We start from the raw sequence: 23,946 nt of genomic DNA, 5'->3' as shown, positions 1-23,946 counted from the left end.
TACAAGGTCCATGGTAACATCTACTGCCTTACTGCATGGTGTGGACATTCCGGACATCTGCAAGGCAGCAACATGGTCCAGAGTGTCCACATTCGTCACCCACTACAGACTGGACCTTCAGGCAAAGAGGGAGACAGGTTTTGGAAGGGCTGTCTTGACATCTGTCTTACACTGACAGCCCTCCTTCCGGTAAGTGAGCTTGCCAGTCACCCATATGTGTGCATTCACAGAGGCCACGCTGAAGAAAGAGAGGTTACTTACCTGTAACCATGGTTCTTCAAGTGGACCTCTGTGAATTCACACATCCCCACCTGGCCTCCCCACTATCCGTCACTGTTTATAATGTACTTAAGCTTATGCTCTTAGAGTGGCGGATAAATGGAACTGAAGGCTGGGGGGAATGGAGCATGCGTGCAAGGGGCAATCTAAACTATGTATCTTTTTCAGAAAAGCTCTAGAAGGTTCCGAAGTTCCAGCGCAGGCGCTGATTTAACCCATATGTGTGAATTCACAGAGGTCCACTTGAAGAACCATGGTTACAGGTAAGTAACCTCTCTTTATGGTTCCAACTCTCTGTAAATGGAAAACTTGTACAGGATGCAGGTAAAGGTTCCCCTTGACAATTTTTGTCCAGTCGTGTTCGACTCTAGGGGGCGGTGCTCATCCCCGTTTCCAAGCCATAGAGGCAGCGTTTATCGGAAGACAATCTTCCATGGTCACATGGCCAGTGCGACTTAGACACGGAACGCTGTTACCTTCCCACCGAGGTGGTCCCTATTTATCTACTTGCATTTGCATGCTTTCGAACCGCTAGGTTGGCGGGAGCTGGGACAAGCAACGGGCGCTCACTCCGTCGCGTGGATTCGATCTTACGACTGCTTGGTCTTCTGGCCCTGCAGCACAGGCTTCTGCGGTTTAGCCCGCAGCGCCACCACGTCCCTCTGGGGGATGCACCACAGGATGCAGAGTTCTTATTTAATTCGCCAGCATTCAATTTCCTTATTGTGATAGCACTCCAGACAAAAGGGAAAGGAAAATCTCACTATAAACAAGTACATTACTGTATAACACTGAAGCTGATGGGTTTTAATCTTCTGATCCCCTGGGCATCTGCATTACTAATTACCAAACTGATATGCCAACTTATAAGAAGTGTTTTGAGAGAAGAAATTTAGGACATCTCATGGCACCTTTCTCAGAAGACCACAAAGTTTTAGGCCCTTTTTATTTGAGAAGCACACTCACTAGCTAGTCAGTAGATACATGCAGCATAACACATGGTGGGTTGTTCCTCTGATGTCACATCTGCAGTAATTGCTTTATGTTGTCATGCGTGGCTCAAATTGTTAGGGGTACCTAATAGCACTAAAGCAAAAATTGAGTGTTATTTGATGTTGAGGGCCTTTTTAATGCATGTGCTACATTAAACTGCATCAAATGTGTATTTTGTCTGTAGGGTATAACTTTTTCAAAAGGAAGAGGTGAAACGGAGGGAAGAACAGGATTGTATGTAAAGGATGTATACAACTATGAGGAGGCCAATGTGTTGGAACACAAAATGCTGATGGAAAGCATTGAGATAAAAAACAACAGTGACATCACGGGGGCAGGAGGAGTTTGCTTATGATCTCCTAAAAAGACTAAGGATCTGGGTAATACCCTCCTATATCAGATTAACAAACATTCAAAGAGAAGGCACATAGCAATCAGGAGAGTCTTGAGCTATTCTGATATATGTCAGAAGTCTATCTCTGCCAAGACACTCTGGTCCAAGAAACTTCTCACTTACCTTGTTGCTAGTTTCATCTGCAGAAGGTAGAAGAAGCAACAAGATCAGCTGTCCTGGATCTGGCACTAATTAATTGATATTATAACAGATCAATAGGGACAAAACAGAGGACATCAGTGGAAAAATCAAAGATATATATACACATCTGTGTCCAGCTATATATATATAGCTGGACACAGATGTGTGTGTGTAAGATAGATAGATAGATAGATAGATAGATAGATAGATAGATAGATAGATAGACAGACAGATAGACAGACAGATAGATAGACAGATAGATAGATAGATAGATAGATAGATAGATAGATAGATAGATAGATAGATAGATAGATAGATATGTTCACCTATCACTAATACACTAAAGCTGACGTGGGGGACCAGTACAAGCAGTTAGGACTGAGTATGTTTGATGGGTACAGAATTCTGATTTTTAGAGGGTGAGGAAGGAGTAGGTGAATAGAGAATGTCTAGAAGGCAAATAAAAGCACTGCACACTTGAAAAATGGAGGACTTGGGTTGTTGATATTTAGCTTTTTTCATTGAAAGTTTTATTTTCTGTAGTCAAGGCTCATCAGCAACTTTTTGAAGGCAAGTGCATTAATAAACTTCCACTTTTATCCTAATGTTCACATAATGTAATGTTGACATGTATAGATTAGGGAGGTCTGCTTGTGATTTAGAATCCTTTGTGTTTTTATGTTGTTTGAATAGCCGAGAATCTGCTTGCCTATTGCATATTTCTTGAATCTCTGGAACCAACACAGCGATCATGGCATACTAGGGTGGCAGAGTTGTAAACCAGATGTTGTTGGGCCACGTTTTATAGTCTTGCAGTCATAAATATCTGCAGCACTGAAGAAGGTTTGCTCACTCTTGTTGTAGAGCAGTAAAAATGGACTGAATTAGGATGATGTAGTGGTGCTCTTAGGGGACGTGGTGGCGCTGTGGGCTAAACCACAGAAGCCTGTGCTGCAGGGTCAGAAGACCAAGCAGTCGTAAGATCGAATCCACGCGACGGAGTGAGCGCCCGTTGCTTGTCCCAGCTCCCGCCAACCTAGCGGTTCGAAAGCATGCAAATGCGAGTAGATAAATAGGTACCATCTCGGTGGGAAGGTAAACAGCGCTCCGTGTCTAAATCACACTGGCCATGTGACCACGGAAAGATTGTCTTCAGACAAACGCTGGCTCTATGGCTTGAAGAGCGGGATGAGCGCCACCCCCTAGAGTCGGACACGACTGGACAAAAATTGTCAAGGGGAACCTTTACCTTTACCTTTACCTAGTGGTGCTCTTATGAAAAACTGTATATAAAATGACCTATCACAAATGTTTACATGGTGATTTTTCAGTTTTGCTTGTGTAGTTAAACTGTCAAAACTCATGTATTCCATGGGAACATGCAGCTTTCTATATTAAACTTTACATCTTTTGCATTCTTGTCTTTCTGTTTCTAGGCCAAAGCCCTTGCATGAAATTCCAGCCTTTTACTGTCCTGACAAGAATAAAGTAAATTTCATTCCTAAAAGTGGCTCCGCTTTCTGCCTTGTTAGCATCCTTAAGCCACTACTTCCCACACAAGATCTTACCCTCAAAGGTGCTACTCATAATCTGACCGTCACCTCTGGAATAACGCCCACATTGCTGCAGCCTATTTCCATGGCCTCCTTGTCTGCAAATACAGATCAAGACCGTCTGTCTCGTGGAACAAACAAAGTAATATCACAGATGTCTCTACTCCACCAGTCAGGACATGGTGAAGAAACTGAAGGGTAAATTTGGCTGTTAACATGTGAGTGAGCGTTACTGAAGGTACCTGTGATGGAAGCCTTCCAAATTGCATTTGTCCGCGACATAGTAGCCGGCAGTTCCATAAACATGTCAAACTGATATCTTGATCTCTATGACTATGCCTTTTAGACTGCTGTGAGATCTGGAAAAGAGGAGTGGCAGAGAGACTGCTGCACTTGTCTCGGGAAGGCTCAAGTTCATGAGTTCAAAAATGGCCTGCTATTTTTGAAGCTTTTGGTACCAAGAAGAAGGGAGGCATCATCCATGATTTTTTAAATTTTATTTTTATTATTTTTGTGCAGTTCAACCAACCGATTTTCCTAATGTTTTGCATCCCAGTTTCAGTTTTGAACAAGGAAAAATAGAATATGTTAACAGTTATCCTTAACAAAATTCCTGCAAGGGGAAAACTGCAAATAGCACTGGAAGACGTATTTTTTTGCATGAGAAGTTATTTATAGATCTTGAGTTATTTTGATGCATACCAGAAAGCAGGATGGTTACTATATAATTTCTACTTCCAGGACCAAAGAATCAAAAATTTCCAGTATTCTATCATGTGATCACTTTGTTTTCCCTCCTTCTCCCACATAAGCTTAACATCATTGAGACTAAAACAAAAAGCAATATTAGAACATATTTGGTGGGGAATGAGTATGCACATGAATAAAATTCCTTGTCTGGAAATATCATTTCGAAGCACTTCAGTCAGCAGTGTAATGACTTGATCCTAGTCCTGTGACTTATGTTTCAGAACAATATTCTCTTCTTCTCTCTGCAAAAATACCAACTAACTCACATCAGTGCCTCTTGGGACATCTTGGGTTTGTTGTGTCACTGTCAAATTTTTAAATTGCCTTTGACTTCTCCTGGATCCTATCATGTCTTGCCACAATAGTATATAAACCTTGTAGTCATATGATCATGAAATGGCCATGCATGGTTCTTCCTGGTTGTCAAAGTACTGTTTTGTGGGTCTGCTGAGGGTAATAATTTGTCAGGCATGATACTTGTTAAAGCGGTTTACTTAAGTGAAAAATAGTCTCTCTTTTGACTAGCGATATAGTTAGGGTGTCACGCTAAGGACCTTTGGTGTCTTAGTACTGATCTGCACATGTGGCCCATTTCATTTCTTCTGTTCTGTTTTTCAAAAATAAACTATAACTGTCTAACACTGAACAGTAGGAGGATGTTTCTGTTATGAAATCTGCTTGTAGAGAGTTTGAAACTATTCTGGCTACAAAAGCATATTTACTGAGATACAACAAAATAAGCTAGAAAACCCAAAACTTCAAATTCCAAAACATCTTCAGAGCTGTACATTTCTGTTGGAAAAGACCTACGTAATTTAAAATTATTCTTGACATGGAGTTGATGAGAAGGAACTAGGGCTACCATACCTATGCAGTTTAGAAAAGTTGACCTTTTAAAAGTTAACTTTTCTTCTGTCTTCAGACCAGAATTAGGCAGAGTGGGGCCTTGCAGATACTGTTGGTCTGCAACTTCTGGCATTCCTCACCATTTGCTGTGCTTTCTAAAGCTAATGGAAGCTGCAAGTTCGGCAATATCTGGAAGCCACACTTTGCCCACCTCTGCTTTATACTAACAAAAATACTGTAGCAATAGCATGGCCCACTCACAAGTTGGCAGCCATTTGTGATAAACAGGCATAGCAACAGTATTATGCTGTTAATCTTGATATGCCTGTTTACCAGTGATCACTAGCCATGAGAAGGTCATGTTTGCAATAACTGGATCTTGTGTTCTTTTTTGCTTAAGGTGACATGTTACTATCTACTGCATGGTTTGGCCTTTTTGCCTCGCTTCATGTTTGTTTTTTAAAACCTTTTGTACCCCAAGTCCATGTACCTACCTAATTAGGTGACCACTTTGTTCATATGCATAAGTTGGCTCTGAAATGCAAAAGTTTATTCTACAATGTATTCATTTGTCTAAGGTGCTGTAAGACTTCATTGACTTTGCTGCAACAGATTAACAAATTCGCACATCTGGAATTCTATAGTGTTACATGTTATACCCCAATTCTATATTGCAGTGGTTCCCAATCTTTGGTCCTTAGATGTTTTTGAGTTTCATCTTCCAGAAATCCTGGCCAGCACAGCTAGTGGTGAAGACTTCTAGGAGGTTTAATCAAAGAACATATGTGGACCTGAGGTTGGAAATCACTGCTATATTGTATTGACACAACTTTGTTTCTTCTTGCAAAACATCTGTTTTATTAACACAGCAGGATTGACTTAGAACCATCCCCAAAATATCAATCCCCAAAATATTAAGAGGTCAGTGGATTTCTTACTTCACTTAATTTGGACATTTCCAATTGAAGTTTGTGTTGCCAGATGTGGGGAAATAGTGTAATTAGTAAAACTAGGTCAGATTTCAAGCAGTATGATACTTTTATTGTGTTTAACTCTAGTGGACATGCACCAGTTTTTCTTGTGGTTGTGAAACATTTCTTGACTTTGTGAAATATGTCTTTATGAAACATTACTCTTGTGTATGAGAGATACCTGCATTCTGTTTTCTGTCTGGTTCCACTTTTTATGTTACATTGCCAAACGTTTTTAGTTACCAGACTGTCTAATGAAATTTCTATTACATATCAAAGGGCCAAACTCTCTGGAATTGTGTATAAAACATAGGTCTTTGAAATTACTTAAAATTCTGGATTCATTGTTTCAGTGAATATGTGTAAGATGTGTTTTTCCAGAAAAAAGTGGCATGACTTCCCATGCCAGAACAAAGACGGGCAGATAGCACATGGTCCTTACTGCATGTCAGGGTGGCCTTTAGGTTTGTACTGGAAAGCTGACACTCTAGATTACATTAAGAGAGCACTATTTATTTAACTCTCATGGTTGTAATAATTTGAACAAACAGTGGAAAATGCTAAGGAATGTATACCATGAACATCAAGTGCTTGTCTAGAAAATTTCCATTTGAATGAGACTGCTTAACTGTTAGCCCAGAACAAGTAATGTTTTAAGTAAACAAAATGTTCTCAATATCCTTTAGCATTTCAGTTACTTATTCACTGAAATCTTGGTTCACATTCAGTGGCCTGTGCTGCTATCTGTGACATTTGAGTAATTAAGCTTAAGAGAGGTAGAATACAGAGAGGATGGAGGGGAATAATGAGATCTTAACAAGAATGAAGCTACATTTAAAATGAGCTAATTTAAAATGAGACCAAATTTCCTGTTTTTTATCTGCCATGATTTCCAAGTCTATATATAAAGATAATACTATGTCATTTTGTCAGTTAAGTGGTAGGCGTGCAACTTCTTTGTATATATTCCAATTGCCATGTTCTGTGTGTGTCAGGTGGTTCATGTACAAGAAAACCCCTGGGAAATAAGTGGAAAGAAACATGAAAGCAAATGCATCAGCAATTCATCTCTTCTCCATTCTCACCTGCAAACTTGCAGGTCGATTTGGAGAGAGAAAAGATGAAGAAAATGAAGATTAATTGCAAGGGTGGGAGAGGTCTGAAGTCCCTGTTCTGTTCTGCAGGTTGGACAACCCTCTACATTTTAAGGTTTGGAGAGCAGAAGAAGGCAGGTACAAGGAACCTGAGGGAGAAATGTCACTGCATGACCTGAAGTCTACTCATACAACATTGGATTTCAACCTGACAATATATGATTTTCTAAACGAAGGGACATAGAAATACTGGTAGAGGTCAGGAAGCTGACATGTATGTAGGATGTACTCCAGTGTATACTGCAAATGCCTCAGAGAGTAATAGAATCATGTCTCAACTATTGAAATACAACTATTGTTGCTAGAATGATTATATGGAAACTGTCATTTTATTGGCTATTGCTGCTTTTTTTTAAAAAAAACACTCCCTTTTGGGACATGGCTGCTTATTGTTCTTCATCTGGGAATGAAATTCTCTTTCATTAAATGGCTGTTTGTAAGTTGTTAGTGACCTGAAATTGAGCCATTTGAGAGAAGAGTTATATGTATTGTTTTAGCTAGATGTTGATGTAGCTGTATCACTGTCTTTGGGCAAGTTTCAAGGTATTGTTCATCACATGCATTTCATACTAGAAGTTGTTGCAGAATGCAGCTGTGGATAATTAAAACCTTCAGATATTTGGAGCATGTAAAAGCATTATCGGAAGTGAAAGTTATATTTCCTTAATTAATACAGAGTTCCGGTACTAGATAACAAAAAGGCAAAGAACTCGGTAATAGATTAGTTCCTTAGGCTGAGTATTTTCTTTGATTTTTGGCCTCATCCTTTTGTTTCATTATCAGTGTCCTATTTACATGTGTTCAAATGCAGACAAAATATTCCTGAAAATGTATTTTTCCTACTACCACCCTTAACTCTGGATATTGTGTAGCGTGATTTTAATGCAGCAATTCACTGCCAGTGGCATGTGATGCATTTCCTTTCAGGGTTTACCTTCTCTTGCTAGAGGCTGGCTTTCCTACTTTTTGCAGTACTAGAGATAAAAGTTATGGAAAAATCCATGCCTGATTTGGTAAACTGTGTACTATATTTGCAAGGGTCAATGATGTCTAAATATGTGTAAGATTTTTTTAACAGTCTTATTTCTCTCAAGGCACACCTGTATGTTTGGGCATTTCTTGTTTTTCTATTGTTTTTTATTGTATGACTTATGTCTGCAAGAAATTTTATTGAAATTTTTTTACAAAAAAAATTGTTTTACTCACCTTTATGGAACTCGCACAGTTTCAATAAATATTTCAAGTGAAAACGTGTATTGCTTATTTTTTCCTCATATTGAGTTCATAATGTATGATATCCAGCACTAGTGCAACTTAAATTTTGAAATATATGTGAAGTGTCCTTACTTGTTATTTTACCACAAAGCTACATAAGCTACAGTGGGGTCTTGACTTGAGAACTTAATCCGTATTGGAAGGCGGTTCTCAAGTCAAAAAATCTGTAAGTCAAGTCTCCATTGACCTACAGTGCATTGAAAACCGATTAATCCCGTAACAGGCCGTTTTTGTTCCATTTTGGTTTTTTTCTGGTCTGTAAGTCAAATCTCAGTCTGCAAGTCAAACCTAAATTTTGCGGCCAGAGAAGTCTGTAACTCAAAAAGTCTGTAAGTCAAGCCGTCTGTAAGTCAAGGGCCCACTGTAATTGAGGATGTCGTATTAACAGTGACATAGATTGAAGGGGGTGGCTTGCTTTTCAAGCTTCCTTTTAAAAGATCCAGGGTTTTCACTGGGTAGCAGTGCCTAGGAGAAGCAAGCTCACATAGATCTGACAGAAACTGTCATTCTCTGAGCCAGGTAATTTTTCTCTGTTATAGTTCTGCTTCTCTAAAGCAGCAAAAACTAGTTCTTCTTCGTGGCCTCTGTGAATTACACTCCAGGTGATCCGCATCTGCGCGGAGCCTCATCGAAAAGTTCTAGAGCTTCTGCAGTAGCAAAACCACATAATAATAAGGCCGCTCCCTCCTTGTATAAGTACATTGACACCAAGGCTTCCCTTTCAGTTTCTTTCAACCACCATGTTCAGAGCCTCATAGTTCTGCTTCTGTGAGTAAAAGAGAGAGTTTATTCTTGATTCCTTCCTGTTATCAATCTTTTTTCCTTTTAGATCAAATTCATTATCATCAGTGATTTTTTTCCTTTCTGCTTCGCTCGGCCACTGGCCACAGCACCTCCCCCCTCCAGTCATTGCTTTTTCTCCTCAAATTATTTTTCTCCTATTCATGGCCCCTTTGGGCCCATTTAAACACTGTGTGGTCTGTGATAACAAAATACCACTTTCCGACAGCCATGGCAAGTGTCTTTTTTGCTTGGGAGAGGCACACCAAACGTCCTGTCAGCATTGTAAGAACTTCAAGCGTGGAGTCCTCTGTTCTCACTTATCCAGATTAAAACTCTTTGGGAACAATCCCTTCAACCAAACCAAAATGGCCCAACCTCCTTGTAAGGCCACCTCACAACCCAAAGCTATGGAGAAGGCTCTTTCTGAAGCCTCGAACAACGTCCATCAACCACACCATCCCACTCCGTCGCTTCATCCACTTTGACTAAAATGTCAAAAAAAGAGGTTACTTGCCTGTAAGCATAGTTCTTCTAGTGGTCCTCTGTGAATTCACACAAAAGGGTCTTGTCTGAGGTTCTTGGAAGATTCTAGAGCTAAAAGTAACAATTTTGTGGGATGATCCCCCATGAGCCACATGCTCCTTCCACCCAAGATTCCCCTCAGTTCCTTTTTTCCACACCATCCCACTCCGACGTTCTATCCATTTCATCTAAAACTTCAAAAACCCATAAATCTATGCGCTCGATACCGAAATCCTCGATATCGAACCCCTCCACTAAACGTGAAATGTCCACCGAACCCTCTTTGGTCCCGGAGCCCTCTCCACCTAAAAAACCTAAGCAGCATAAATCTAAAGCTGCAGTCATCTCTTAGCAGCCCCAACAAACCGCCAAATCAATCTCTGTTGGTTCACCTTCTGACGATGACGGAATCCCCTCTCATCAACCCTGTTCCCAATCACTGGAATGGGTTGATTGATTAACATCTTCACTTCCCAGTCCTCAACACTCTGTTCTTTCAAGCAACCATTCCGTAGTTTCACCTGACAGGGTCGACTCCAAACAACTGGAGACCTTACCTTATTTGGTAACATCAGATCGTCCACCACGACTGCCTCAGAGACATCGCTCCCAACTGTACCTGAAGCCGTCTATTTCATCACATGTGGCTGAGACCCGTGTTCAGCACTCTCATCGGGTTGCCATTTGCCCCAACCAGTGCTCGAACGGACAAACTGCAACTGCTAATCACCCAGTTGTTCAATCCAGCTCAGTCGTAGTTTTTCATGGCGGGCCTCAATCTCGACAGCCATTGCTGTCGAAATGGCCATATCACCATGACCCACATGGACTCCAACCTGCTCCCTACCTGGCACCTAAAAGATCTAGGACAGTCGAGCAATTTTCTTCTACACATGAGGCTTTTACAGCTCCAGCTTCCTGATATTTTCCCACTAATCCAGATGAGGGAAATCATTCCTCTCGCTCGGCATCTCCAGCATCTGTATACTCCACTGCTTTACCAGCTCATCAACAACCTCCATTTTGACATCACCGAGACACAGGTTCTGATACTGATGATCCTCGATATCCATCCTGATTCACGGACACTCATTCTGTCCCTCTATCAATGCACGATTTCTGTTGCCCGATAGAACCAAACCATCGAACTTGACATGACTATGACCCCGGGTTCGACACCGACGTTCAACCATATCAAACGACGTCCATGAACACTCGGATGACATATCTTGGTATCAAAAATCCTCGATACCAACAAATGCCCATGGACATACCGGCTCCATTGACATCGAGCCACAAAGGTCAATACTATGACACTCAACCTATCAACACCAAAGTCGATCGACTATCCATTGACTCCCGACACAATCTCGATTATTCCAATCACGGATCCAGACCTCAGATGCCATCAGTATTACTTACCTCACTGGAATCCGACCTTGTTGATCCCAACCCACCATCACTGGTGGAAGACTTCCAAACTTATGCCCAACTTGTGATCTGTATGGCTAAGTCTCTCAATCTCCAAATCCACCGTCCTTCGACAGAACCAGCCGCTCATCTATACGACCCGATGTCTAAAGATACAACTACTCCAGTACACATTTCAATGCTTCCGTCTCTACTCAACAAAACCAGCCTCTTCTGATACCATGTCTAAACAAATCGATAACCTCTACGGAGTCCATGATCCTGGAGCTCTATTTTTTCAACAACAACCAGCTCCAAACTCTTATTTTTGTCGAAGCCTCACCATCCAGATTTTGACATTGACAAACCCTCATGCCACCAAATAAAGACAGTAAAAAGATTGACTCAATGGGAAGATTGCTTTATTCATCAGCAGCATTCACCATGCGTGTCGCTAGCTACCAGGGAGCCATGGGTGCATATCAGCGATTCCTTTGGGACAATATGCCAACCTTTGTCGAATCTTTACTAGAAGATTAAAAAGTGCTCACCCATACCTTTCAACAAGAAGGTCTTGCGGTTGCCAAACAACAGATGCTTTCTGCCAGGCACACGGTAGATGCCACAGAAAAGTCAGTGGCCACTTCAGTAGCCTTACGACGTTTCTCTTGGCTAAGGACAGCTGGCCTGGCTGAGGATGCCCGCGCATGTATCCCCTTCCATTCAACAGGGGAGACCTCTTTAATGCTGAAATTGATGATATTTTGGAAAACGTGCAAAAGAAAAGATCAGCAGCTAGACGTTGGGGAGTTTATCCATCTTACCAACAACGACCCCAACAAAATCAATGGAGACAACTGTACAAATCATATCAAAAATTCCAATGTGATCCTCCAAAACAAACATCTTATACAATCTATTTCAGAAATCAAGGAAATAAACCCCACCAACAACCCATTACTAGGCGCAACAACTGCAAGCCCAAACATCACATTTGACGCTCCCATGAACGAGATTGCACACCACACCACTCATCCTGCCCTCTGGAAACACCTACCTGTCTGTCAGTTCTTCCTTTACTCCGCAAAAATGACTGGTTAACTGTCATAGACATCAAAGACGCATACTTCCATATTTCCATACATTTCTCACACAGAAAATTCCTTCAATTTCAGCTAGTATCACAAGTTGCAAAAAATTCTCATATTTCCATATATCGTTGACTGGCTCATCCTAGCTCATTCCCGTTGCAAGGCCCAACAAGACACTCACTTCACCTTTACGCTCCTTTGTGATCTCGGTCTCACTGTCAACGAACAAAAATCTAATTTGAAACCTACAAAGATTATTCATTATATAGGCACATGCATAGATTCCACAGAAGCTCGCACCTTTCTTCCTCAAGACAAGAGAGAAAATCTCATCGCATTACTTCAAATTTTCACCCTTCATGCTATGGTACCCACCTTGACTGTGCAATGTGTACTAGGCACCATGGCCTCTATGACTTCAGTAGCCCAGCATGTGCGTCTCAAGATGAGATCTCTTCAGTCATGGTTTCTTGCCCTCTTCGATCCGCTCACAGACCCTCCTTACACTTTTTTAAGGGTCACCCCAGAACTCGCTTTCCAACTTCAGTGGTGGCATTTTCCTCCCAACCTATCCATCAGGTGGCTGTTCGGACAACCACGACCACAAATACAGGTCACCACCAACGCCAGCCTCACAGGCTGAAGTGCTCACTGCAGATCTCTCAAAATCCACACCAAGTAGTCTTCCAGAGAGAAACTGCTTCACATCAACGAATTAGAGCTGTTGGCGGTTATAACAGCTTGCAAAGCTTTCAGAAATCTCTCTGGCAAGATGGTACAAATTGCCACCAACAACACCATGCCGATGTACTATATTCTGAAATAAGGCAGCACCCGCTCTCCAAGTCTTCTCTACTTAGCCGTTAACCACTGGAAGTGGTGCCTAGCACATCATATCTGCCTCACGGCTTTACACATTGCCGGCCACGACAATGACTTGGCTGATCTACTCAGCCACACAAACTCTCAAGCTCAATGGGAGTTAGACCAATTAGTTTTTCTTTGCCTATGCGAACAGTGGGGCAAACCAACTCTCGACCCTTCCAGCTCCCTTGTGAATTGGAAGTGCAAACGATACTGCTCCCGAGCCGGCATTGGTAGACACTCCCAAGGAGATGCATTCGTCGGCCAATGGCCCAAGACCCTTACTGTACTTACCTTCTTCCTTCCATTTCCGCTTCTCCACAAGGTCGTGGTTTGCCTACAACAAGACAAACCCGATGCCATCGTTATAGCCCCTTGGTGGCCGAGACAACCCTGGTTTCCAGTCCTTCACAATTTCTCATCAGACATTCACCACCTCCCTCGCTTGCCCCACCTCACACAGAACAACGCCCAGGTATTCCTATTACCTATTCTGCACCAGGCAGCGTCGATGATTCTGTCTCGCTAATGAAAGTCCTCTGTCAATCAAAGAAGCCCTCCACTAGAAAGGATTACCTGTATAAATAGAACAGATTCAAATCTTTCACTGAAGCTTCTTCATTGCCTTCTATCAACCCATCACTTGCTACTGTTATACATTTTTTGCTTCATCTCAAGTCTAGTGGCCTTTCCATCTCTTCCTTGAGAGTTTACCTCTCTGCCATAGTTTCTTATCAGCCCCCTAACTCTCCGGCAGCTGATTTCTTCAAACATCCAACATTGAAACGTTTTCTTCAAGGTCTATCTCATATCTACCCAGATACCCACCCGCCTTCCCCGCAACAGTCACTAGCACTAGTACTGCAACAACTTACTATAGCTCCTTTCGAACCTTTAGCTTCAACTGATTTACGGCTACTTACCTTTAAAACAGTTTCTTCATCGCCATCATCTCAGCTTGATGAGCTAGTGAGTTAGCAGCCTTACGTCACAACTATCCTTATTTACAATTATTTCTGGACAAAGTAAAACTATCCATGGATATTTCTTTCCTCTCCAAAGTCATATCTCAATTCCATCTCTCTCAGCCATTTATCTTTCTTTCTTCCCATCACCGTCCACAACTCGAGAAAGAATCCTCCATACTTTAGACATTAGGTGAGTCCTTGCCTTTTACGTCCAACGCACCCAACCTTTTAGGCGTTCACATTGACTTTTCATAAGTCTCCAACCATCTACTAAAGGTCCCCAGGTGATGTCTCAAACTATATCTAGATGGGTCGCTTCAACCATTCACCTCGCGTATCAGCTGGCACGCAAGCCAGTCTTGAAGGTGATTCACCCTCCAGCAGAGCAGTGTCAACTTCTACGGCATTCCTACGCAGCGTACCTCTTCCAGACATCTGTGCCTCTGCCACCTGGGAACAGCCGTCCACTTTCATCTGGTATTATAGACGATCTCTGGCAGAAGTCTGATGCAGCCTTTGGACATGGTGTTCTAGCCTCTACCTTGGCGTGACACCCTACCTCCAAGTAAGACAGCTTTTTAGTCACCCATGGTGTGATTCACAGAGGCCACAAAGAAAAAAAGGTTACCCACCTGTAATTGTAGTTCTTCGAGTGGACCTCTGTGATTCACACATCCCGCCCATCCTCCCCACTGTCACACCATTCTGCTTAATGTAGCGGTGGTTGACACAACTGAAAGGAGAGCCTTGGTGCCAAGATATACAAGGGGGAAGGGGCTTTATTCTAATGTGTTTTTGCTACTGCAGCTCTAGAACTTTCCAATGAGGCTCCACACAGGCACGGATCACCCAAGGTGTGAGGTCCACTTGAAGAACTACAATTACAGGTGGGTAACCTGTCGTTCTCTGTATAGTACAGAGGAGAAATTGAGGAAAGGGGGATTTCATGACAAAGTTTGGTGGTATACTGAATCTCTCCTTTCAGTGTCTTTCCCAGCAATAAACTTGACAGTGCACAATTATTAATTTGCAAAGAACCCTACTGGAGTTCATTTGTTTATATTGCTTAGATAGCTTATATGTTCTATATCAGTTCCATTCTCTTTTTTCCCCCTTATTTCTCCACACCCCCATGGCTCCTATTGTATGTGTCTTCTTATGCTTGCTCGTAGGGTGTGCCATAAAAAGAGGATACCAGATCAGAGTTTGAGTTTTCCATGTAGAAATGCCTCACTACTTCTTGTAATTTTTCTTGTATGTGTTGCATGAGTTAGTTGTCACATTAATAGTGCTTTAATCCTTTATTTCTGGAACTAATGTTCCAGAACAGTCAGAGGATGACCCACCTCTAAGAATATATTTGAACCTTTTGCATCTTAGAAAAGTATATACAGTTTCTCTTGAGTTCTTACATTCTCTCAAACTGCCTCTGACTTACAGCAACCCTGTGAGTGACTCCCAAAATATCCTATCATTAATGGATTTGCTCAGCTGTTGCAAACTCAAGGGCATGGCTTCTTTTTTTAAGTCAATGTATCTCATGTTTCAGGGTTGCCACTTTCTGGTAAGTCAGAAAAAACAGGGAAATTGATGGGAAAGCAGGGAGTGTCCAGCAAATTGTGATTAAGATGTCCTTGTGTAGTGGATTTTTCACATGTAGCTGCAAGAAGATGATTTTTCTTGTGGCAGTTGGTGAAAAAGAAGTAGCAGAATATAGTACAATTTAATGATGCTCTTTCTCTGGTCTTTCCCAGTTCCACCTCTAGTACTCCAGCAACCAACCTACTGTCCTCTACTATTGAGCTCAATCTCTGCATGATTTGCATGGTCAGCTTGTTTTTGCAAAGTATCGCTTGCTTAAACACTTAGAGCAATATACATTTACTTCTATACAAAGATAACTATGTGTCATACTTGTGTATGGAATGGAGGTTTTGAACCCTGTAAAAGCCAGAATCAAGTTGTAAATGAGTGTTGCTGCTATTGGATTTTACAGAAAAATAGCTCCGTAAAGTGAAATTTGCAAATAGGATTGTTTGTTCCTCGGAGTTTACAGACAATTCTCTCTTCCATGACCTCTTCCATGCATGAAATTTTCAAATTAGCAATGTCTGCTTCTCCTAGATTGCAGAAATTGTGTGTAAGCATAGAATGGTCCTGAGTTGGCTAGAGTGGTCCTGAGTTGGCTAGATAGGCGGGATATAAATAAAATAAAATAATTAAAATAAATAAATAAATGTTGTTGACTTGGAATCTGAGAAACTTTTGATGGGAAGGATGAATCGAAATATGAAAATAAGCATCTTTCAAGTCAATTACAACAAATCAGTCTCCCTGTGAAAGTAAAGGGATAATAGTGTCAAGTGTCAGCATTCTAAATTTTTGAGGTTCAATGAATGTAATGTTTTGAATGGAATATTTTGAATAGAAACCATTATACAAATCAGATGATGGTACTCTAATTATAGCATGTTTTTGAAGAAGGGTTGAAACTTCATTCTGAAGAATTAAAGAATAGGGAGTGGGTTTGATCATTCCAGCAGAGACATCACCTTGCCGACAAAGGTCCACATAGTCAAAGCTATGGTTTTTCCTGTAGTGATGTATGGAAGTGAGAGCTGGACCATAAAGAAGGCTGACCACCGAAGAATTGATGCTTTTGAACTGTGGTGCTGGAGGAGACTCTTGAGAATCCCCTGGACTGCAAGGAGAACAAACCTATCTATTCTGAAGGAATTCAACCCTGAGTGCTCACTGGAAGGACAGATTGTGAAGCTGAGGCTCCAATACTTTGGCCATCTCATGAGAAGGCTCCCTGGAAAAGACCCTGAGGTTGGGAAAGTGTGAAAGCAAGAGGAGAAGGGGACAACAGAGGATGAGATGGTTGGACATCGAAGCTACCAACATGAATTTGACCCAACTCCGGGAGGCAGTGGAAAACAGGAGGGCCTGGTGTGCTCTGGTCCATGGGGTCACGAAGAGTTGGACACAACGACTAAACAACAACAAAGGTGGTAGAGTTTCAAATTCAATAAAATAACCGTATTTAACAATGAAAAGGACCCATTTGTGATTGGTAATTGTAGCGATCAGCCCCATCCTCAGCTGTCTGCCACAGAAGAACAGTGGAGTAGGAGCCAATGAGAGGATGGAAGGTGGAGCCAAGGGGGGAGGGGGCTGGATATAAAGGCTGGTGTATGGAGTTTGGAGAGAGATTCTGTGAGTGAGAGACAGTGTGAAACTTAAAAGTGAACTTGGAGTTAGAGATCTGTAAGAACGCTGAATGGAACAGAGTTAATAGAGTTTTAAAGTTAAAGTAGAATTGGTTAAAATACAAGTGATTAGCAACCTGTGATTTGCCTATTGAATATTACTCAGATGTTAACTTCCCTGATCTAATAAATGACTTTTTAAAAGCACATGTCTCCATGAATAAATGGTATTAAGGCAGCAATACCTGGTGGCAGCGAAGAAAGAAGAAAGGTGAGAACCTTGTGAAGACCCGAGGGGATAGGGGCTTCAGAGGAAATCGCCACAGTAATATTTTGCCAAGAGTGGAAAAATTTCCTCAGTCTGGTTTAAAATTGGTAATGGAAAGGATAACTGTATTTGGGAAACAAAATTTATGTGTATTGTTGGTGTTGCTTATTTTTCTGGGTTTTGTGAAAGGGCTGGCATTGGCAGGATTGGTTCTGGTTCTGAAAGGAAGACATCAGAGGTGGTGGACCTTGAAAAGACCTGTCAGTTTGTTGTGGTCTGTACTGTCGATATGGATGAAATCTTTGATACTGTTTGATACTATGGTTGGGGATAGAACTGATTTTGTCTATATGGTGGCCTTTGGTATCTGTAGGACTGCTGATTATTGTATGATCTTGTAGTCTTACGCATTTTATGAATATTCTCCATCGTCTCATCTGTTTTTTGATTAAAGACACCTGCCCCAGAGGGAAGGTCCTCTATCCTCGCTTTGGTATCATCAGACATTCCTGTAGACCTCAGCTATGCATGGCGGTGTAGGGCTATCGAAGAAACCAGTCTCTTAGACGCTGCTTCTGCTGCATGCCTAGCTGCAATTCGCTGCTGTTTTGCCAGAGTAACGGCTTCAGTATGGGTATTAATCAGTTCAATTTTTATTGATTCGGGTGCTGATTCCAGGACAGGGAGGACTTTGTTCCAAAGCTGGCACTGGTATGCCCCCATCACAGCTTGATAATTGGTGTTTCTTAGTAGGAATGATTGCAGTGAATAGATCCTTCTGCCTAAAATGTCATTCTTTCTTCCCTCGTTAGTTGGTGTCACTGTAGATTTATTTCTTCCTCTGGATCAAGGGTTTTAAACTCAATTTACCTGGGGGCCGCTAGAGGCAGAGTCTGGGTGAGTCTGGGCTGCATCAGATTTTCCGCCAAGCAGAGCAAGAGCCCGAGGAAGCTGCCCAGGAGTTTCCTTAGCCGACAGACAGGTGGGCGGGCTGGCAGGCTGCAGTTCTGGATGGAGGGTGCAAGAGGTGCTGTCTTGGGAGAGAGCCAACGAGCGAGGCAAGGCTTTTTTTTTTACTCTTGACAGCAGAGCATGTGTGGGTGCTTTGGGGGGGCAGGCAAGGCGAGGGCCACAAATTATCATCTGGGGGGCCGCAAATGGCCCCCGGGCCGCATGTTTGAGACCCCTGCTCTGGATTGATTGGACTCAATGATTATGGAATTCGGAAGAGGGTGCTTGGCCAAAAATTTGGTATCTGATCCATGGGTTTTTCTATCCTTCTTGATATTTGCATTGCAGATGGTGGCTTGTCCCAAGTGTCTTTAATGAGCTTCAACACTGATTTGATAAAGTTTAGATTAAGTGGAGGAGAACGTTCCTGGCTGATGTCATGAAAAACTGGGTCAGCATCGAGAGAAGGAGGTTCTTCGATGTGGAGCTACAGTGCTTTAGCCATTCAGGATACCAGCTGGGAATAGGATTATAATTCTCTGAGGGAGATGAAGGATGATTATCAAGTACATCAGAAGGAGGAGTAGGGAGGTTAGGAGATGATTCTGGTGAAGAGTCTGAGTGGATTTCTTCAGTAGAAGAAGAATAAGCAGATGATGACAGGTATCCAGTGTCGGGTAACTTTGCTTAGCTGCTGATTTTGTTTTCTCGGCAGTCTCCTTAGATAGTGGAGACGGGGTTGTTGGGTCAGGAGCAGGCCGAGTTGGGATATGCTGCTCTGTCAATATAGTTGGTGACCTCGTTGTCTCCACAGAAGCTGCAGGAGGATTCATGGCTGTTTGCCAAAGGTATGATCTTAGCCTTTGGAGCCTGAGTTTTAATGCCAGTTTGATCAGACTTTTACAAGCAGCACACAAGTGATTTGGGTGTTCCACCCAAACAAAATAAACACCGCTTGTGGTCGTCAGAAAGCAGGGTTTTGTTAGAACAAATAACACAATGCTTAAAAGGGGGTGGTGAGGACATAAAGAGTGGGGGGGAAGAGGGGGGAACCATTGAAGAATGGGGGGGCAGAAAGCCAAAAAGTGGGAAAGGCAAAAAACGGAACTAATGTACAGGGGAACGTTGATTAGTTGATTGAAAATAAGAAGATATCAATTTAGTTGTAAATCAGAAAGGGAAGTATTGCTCAAGTCTTCTGAAAGTCCAATCAGCTTGGCGGAAAAAAGGAACTGAGGGGAAACTTGGGGGGGGGGAGCATGTGCCCCACAGGGGAACGTCCCACTAAATTGTTACTTTTAGCTCTAGAATCTTCTGAGAAGTTCAGCACAGGCTCAGAGCCCATTTGTGTGCAGTCACAGAGGCCACAAAGAACTATCCATTCACTGGATAACCACAAGCTTTTGCCTTTTACATTTCTGGAACAAGACAACTCAGAAAGTCCAAAAGATTGTTTATCAGCTACCAGGATGCAAAGTTGGATCAACTTTCAAAGTGGTCATGGAACACGATCAAGTTGACTTATGAATTACCAAAGACTCCATTACTAGATTCATCAAAAGGACACTCTACTAGGACTGTGGTATCCTTAACAGCTTTTCTCAAGGGCATATAGTTAAGTAACATGTGCAAAGCAGCAGCTTGGTCTCATCTCTTCTGTGCTTGCCAGACACCCATATGTGTGATTCACAGAGACCACAATGAAGAACAGGTTACTTATCAGTAAGTAACAGTTGTTTGAATGGGACATGGTGGCGTAGTGGGTTAAACTGCAGAAGCCTGTGCTGCAGGGTGAGAAGACCAGCAGTCGTAAGATCGAAGCCACACAACGGAGTGAGCTCCCGTCGCTTTGTCCCAGCTCCTCGCCAACCTAGCAGTTCAAAAGCAATGTAAATGCGAGTAGATAAATAGGTACCATCTCGGTGGAAAGGTAAAATGGCATTCCCTAGTCACGCTGGCCACGTGACAATGGAAACTGTCTTCGGACAGGCGCTGGCTCTATGGCTTGAAAAGCAGGATGAACGCCGCCCCCTAGAGTCGGACTAAAAATGTCAAGGGGAACCTTTACCTTTTTTTAACAGTTGTTTGAATGGTCATCTGTAAATTCACACAACTGGCTCAGACTCTCCTCAGTCTGACGTGCTACTGTCAACTTACAGGCAGTGGCTGATATTCAGAACCAATTATAACCATTGAGTGCAGGAACATGTACAGTGGAGGATGGGCCTGCCTTAATGGTTTTTCTTTTTACTGAGTCCTAGAATATTCTGATGAGGTTTTTTTGCAGGCACAGAAAAACCACATGTGTGAATTCACAGAAGACCACTCGAAGAATCACAATTACAGGTAAGTAACCTGTTCTTATATGCCATCAAGTCACTTTTGACTCATAGTAGCTCTATGAATTACTAACCTTCAACAGGTTTTCTGCTTAGTTATTGTAAAGTAAAGCCTATGGATTTCTGTACTGAGAAAATCCATCTCATATACATCTTTTTTGACATGAGTACTTTAGTAGTACTTTACTTTATTTCTTTCCTGTGAATTTCGTTGTATGATATACTGTGTATATACTTACAATGACAATAAATTATATTATTATTATTATATTATTATCCTTATAATTAAGGATCTTTTCTAATTCCTTTGTAACTGCCTTTTTATTGCTTATTAACTTTTTTAACCCCTTTTCTGCTTGGAAAAAGGCAGGGAAAATGGTGCAAGAGTAAACCACTGAAGATGGGTAGGAAACCTGACCCAGAATTAAGCTCATGGTTTGCTACATTATTTAGATAATATCACAGTGAAAATGTTTAATGGTTTTGACCACCACACAGACTCACTGTTTGCATCTAAAGTGTACATTGAAGCAATGTAGGAATTTTCAGTGGAAAAATTACCAGTAAATTCTGTTTCTGAAAGGATAGGGAAGATAGAATAGCATTTTCTCACAGCTACAGACAAGATTACTTAGGATACTTAGGGAAGGGTTGACTACATTCCCAGATCATTCACATCAAGCTAAGGAACCAAAAGTATTCTAACTATATCCAAGGCAATTCGTTTCTGAACAAAAGGGGATACAATGTGGTCAGTTTAGAAGTCTAGCTTTCATACACAGTAATCAAGAATATCATAGCAATATATCCTTGGCTTTCAGCCACACTTGATATGAAATGTGCATAATGGAGGCATGACACACAGCATTATGTGTGTTCCTCACCATGCCATTTACTTCAGCCATGACTCTGTCTCATTTCAGCTGTTCCTCTAGTGGGAAGGTATGATTACATATCAGTACTGCCCACATGTATGAAATTGTGCCAGTATATCACAGTTTCCACTAAACTAAGGGGAGAACTAGTGGACCTTGAAAAGTTGGTAGACTCTTAATTGCCATTATATCTGAACAGAGCTGATGGGAGTTCAAGTTCAACAGCATCTGTTCCCACCCCATGTTATATATAGCCCCTCAGCCAGTTAAACTCAAGTACTGTATCTGTTTGCACCATAAATGTTTATAGGAAAACGTCAAATAGGAAGGGATAACTGCATCTAGATCCTTCACTCAACATAGATTTCACTAAAAATCTCAAATTTACACCCTTCTCTTCAAACATTTTTCTCATCTGAGAAGCAGTAACTGTAGGACTGAGCATTTCAATTATTTGTTCAGCACATTTAAAAACTGCTAAGGAAGGAGTAGAACATAGAGCTTACTTGAAAGTTAAGAGATGTGAAAGCTTTCCACTTAGCACAGGTAGCACTCTTGGGTGATAGCTAAGATTCTGAAGTGATCCACATGCTTGTAAGTACCCTCTCCCTCTAAGGAGTGGGTGGGCTGCTCTTTCTGGTTGGGAGGTTGCACTGCTGTCCCCAGGCCCTACAGTCCCTGCTGCTGTCACTGAATTTTCCAGTACTGCTGGTACCGTTTTATGTGGGCTGTCCCTTTGCATTCCAAAACAAGGATTGAGAGGTACATCAAGGAAATTGACTCCGGCCTATATTGTATTGTTGTATCTAAACTGAAATAATAGATAAGATATAAAATTGCTCAGATGAATTTGTGATTGAATTGTACTACTGGCAGTGTCACTGAAGTGAGACTGCTGAGGTGTGGTCTTACAAACTGTGTGCAGTTATGTAAAGATTTCTGATGATTTTGTCCCTATCATTATGAGCTAAGGGTTTGTTTTCCATATGTAGATTGCATGTGAGTGGATTTGCTAGCTTATCTCCTTTTTTCAGTGACATTGTGGGCATAGCTGCTGTTTTTATTGATATTTTTGCAAAATATGTTTTTCTGTCCTCTCCTAGACTGATAACATACAGGCAATGGTGGCAGTACAATTCTTTTCCACCACAATATAATTGCATAGGAGTGTTTTGCCCTAGAACTACGTAACAAAAGGCAGACATCAAAACAACAGAAAAGAGACTGGTGCCATATTGCTTACTTGTTTACTGTCTGCAGGCAAGAGATTTCCTATAATACCGGCAAAGATTAAGAGGAGCAAAGGCTTAACCCAGTGCTACTAGTAGTCAACTATAACATGTCTATTCCATGCTTCTATAAATCCCTTATAATCCTTCTCCCTCCCAATTTTTTGAACTCTATCTGTGTGGAAAGAAGCTGGCAAACAAATGATTGCACTCTAATATAGAGCAGATTTCGGAATTTTTTTTCAGCTGTTTCATGGAGCTTGTCTCTATCATTGGTTAGAAGAAAATGAAATAATAGCCTAAAGTATAACTAATCTGCTTTCAGTTTTGGCTGATATTAAAAAAAGTCCTTAAAATGATAAACACTTTTTAGATGAAATTAATATGTGGTTATAACATTTACATTTCATTGTAAAAAAAGATTGTTAATGAAGATGAAAGTTTTAAAAACCACATTCATCTTCCTAAAGAATAGAAAGAGATGAATTGTTGTATCTAAATTATTGAAATCATAGACAAGGAGGATTGTACAGATGCATTTATGACTGAATTGTATTGACTTGAATATCCTATATATACTAACTTGGGAAGAAACCCTCCACTGAAATCAGTGGGGCTTATGACTGCATAAATACACATAAGTCATATTCAAAGTGAGCATCTGAATTAATCTATTGTGTGCTCAAATTATCTAGAGTTCCGGCATAGGCTCACTGTTTTAAAATTCTACTGGTCCAGCCAGCAACCGCAAAACTGGCTCCTTCAGTGAGGAGAATGCGGAATCTCCGTGCTCAGCTGAACAGTGTAGTATATGCAGTTTCATACATATTCCTCAGAACCACAATTTTTGAATGCATTAAGCCTAAATATGGACCACCTTCTCTGGATTGGAAACTATATACAGTATATAAATAAGGTTTACACACAGTTGCACATGCATACTGCATTTTCAAAATTGCAAAAAAAGCCAAAAATTCACTAGCCACCATAAATTCAAATGTTATTTAATAGATACCTATGATAGCTACAGGCCTGAGACATGTGTCATCTTAAAGCTTATGAATAGGACTTTAATTAG

The 23,946-nt window shown here is 41.4% G+C and overlaps 1 protein-coding gene across 1 annotated transcript in view; it reads left to right on the top strand.

Moving 5' to 3' along the window:
• FAM117B (family with sequence similarity 117 member B) overlaps positions 1-8,331 on the top strand; it is a 99,165-nt gene extending 90,834 nt beyond the window's left edge. Inside the window, 1 exon segment of the mRNA XM_020810352.3 lies at positions 3,244-8,331. Within this exon segment, the coding sequence (XP_020666011.3) occupies positions 3,244-3,562 (319 nt within the window). The 3' untranslated portion in view covers positions 3,563-8,331.
• Positions 8,332-23,946: the final 15,615 nt, after the last annotated feature.

The sequence above is a fragment of the Pogona vitticeps genome, chromosome 1 (genome assembly GCF_051106095.1).
Source record: "Pogona vitticeps strain Pit_001003342236 chromosome 1, PviZW2.1, whole genome shotgun sequence".
Classification (NCBI taxonomy): Eukaryota; Metazoa; Chordata; class Lepidosauria; order Squamata; family Agamidae; genus Pogona; species Pogona vitticeps.
The sequence above is the reverse complement of the archived record's forward strand: the minus strand, read 5'-3'. Positions and strand labels throughout refer to the sequence as shown.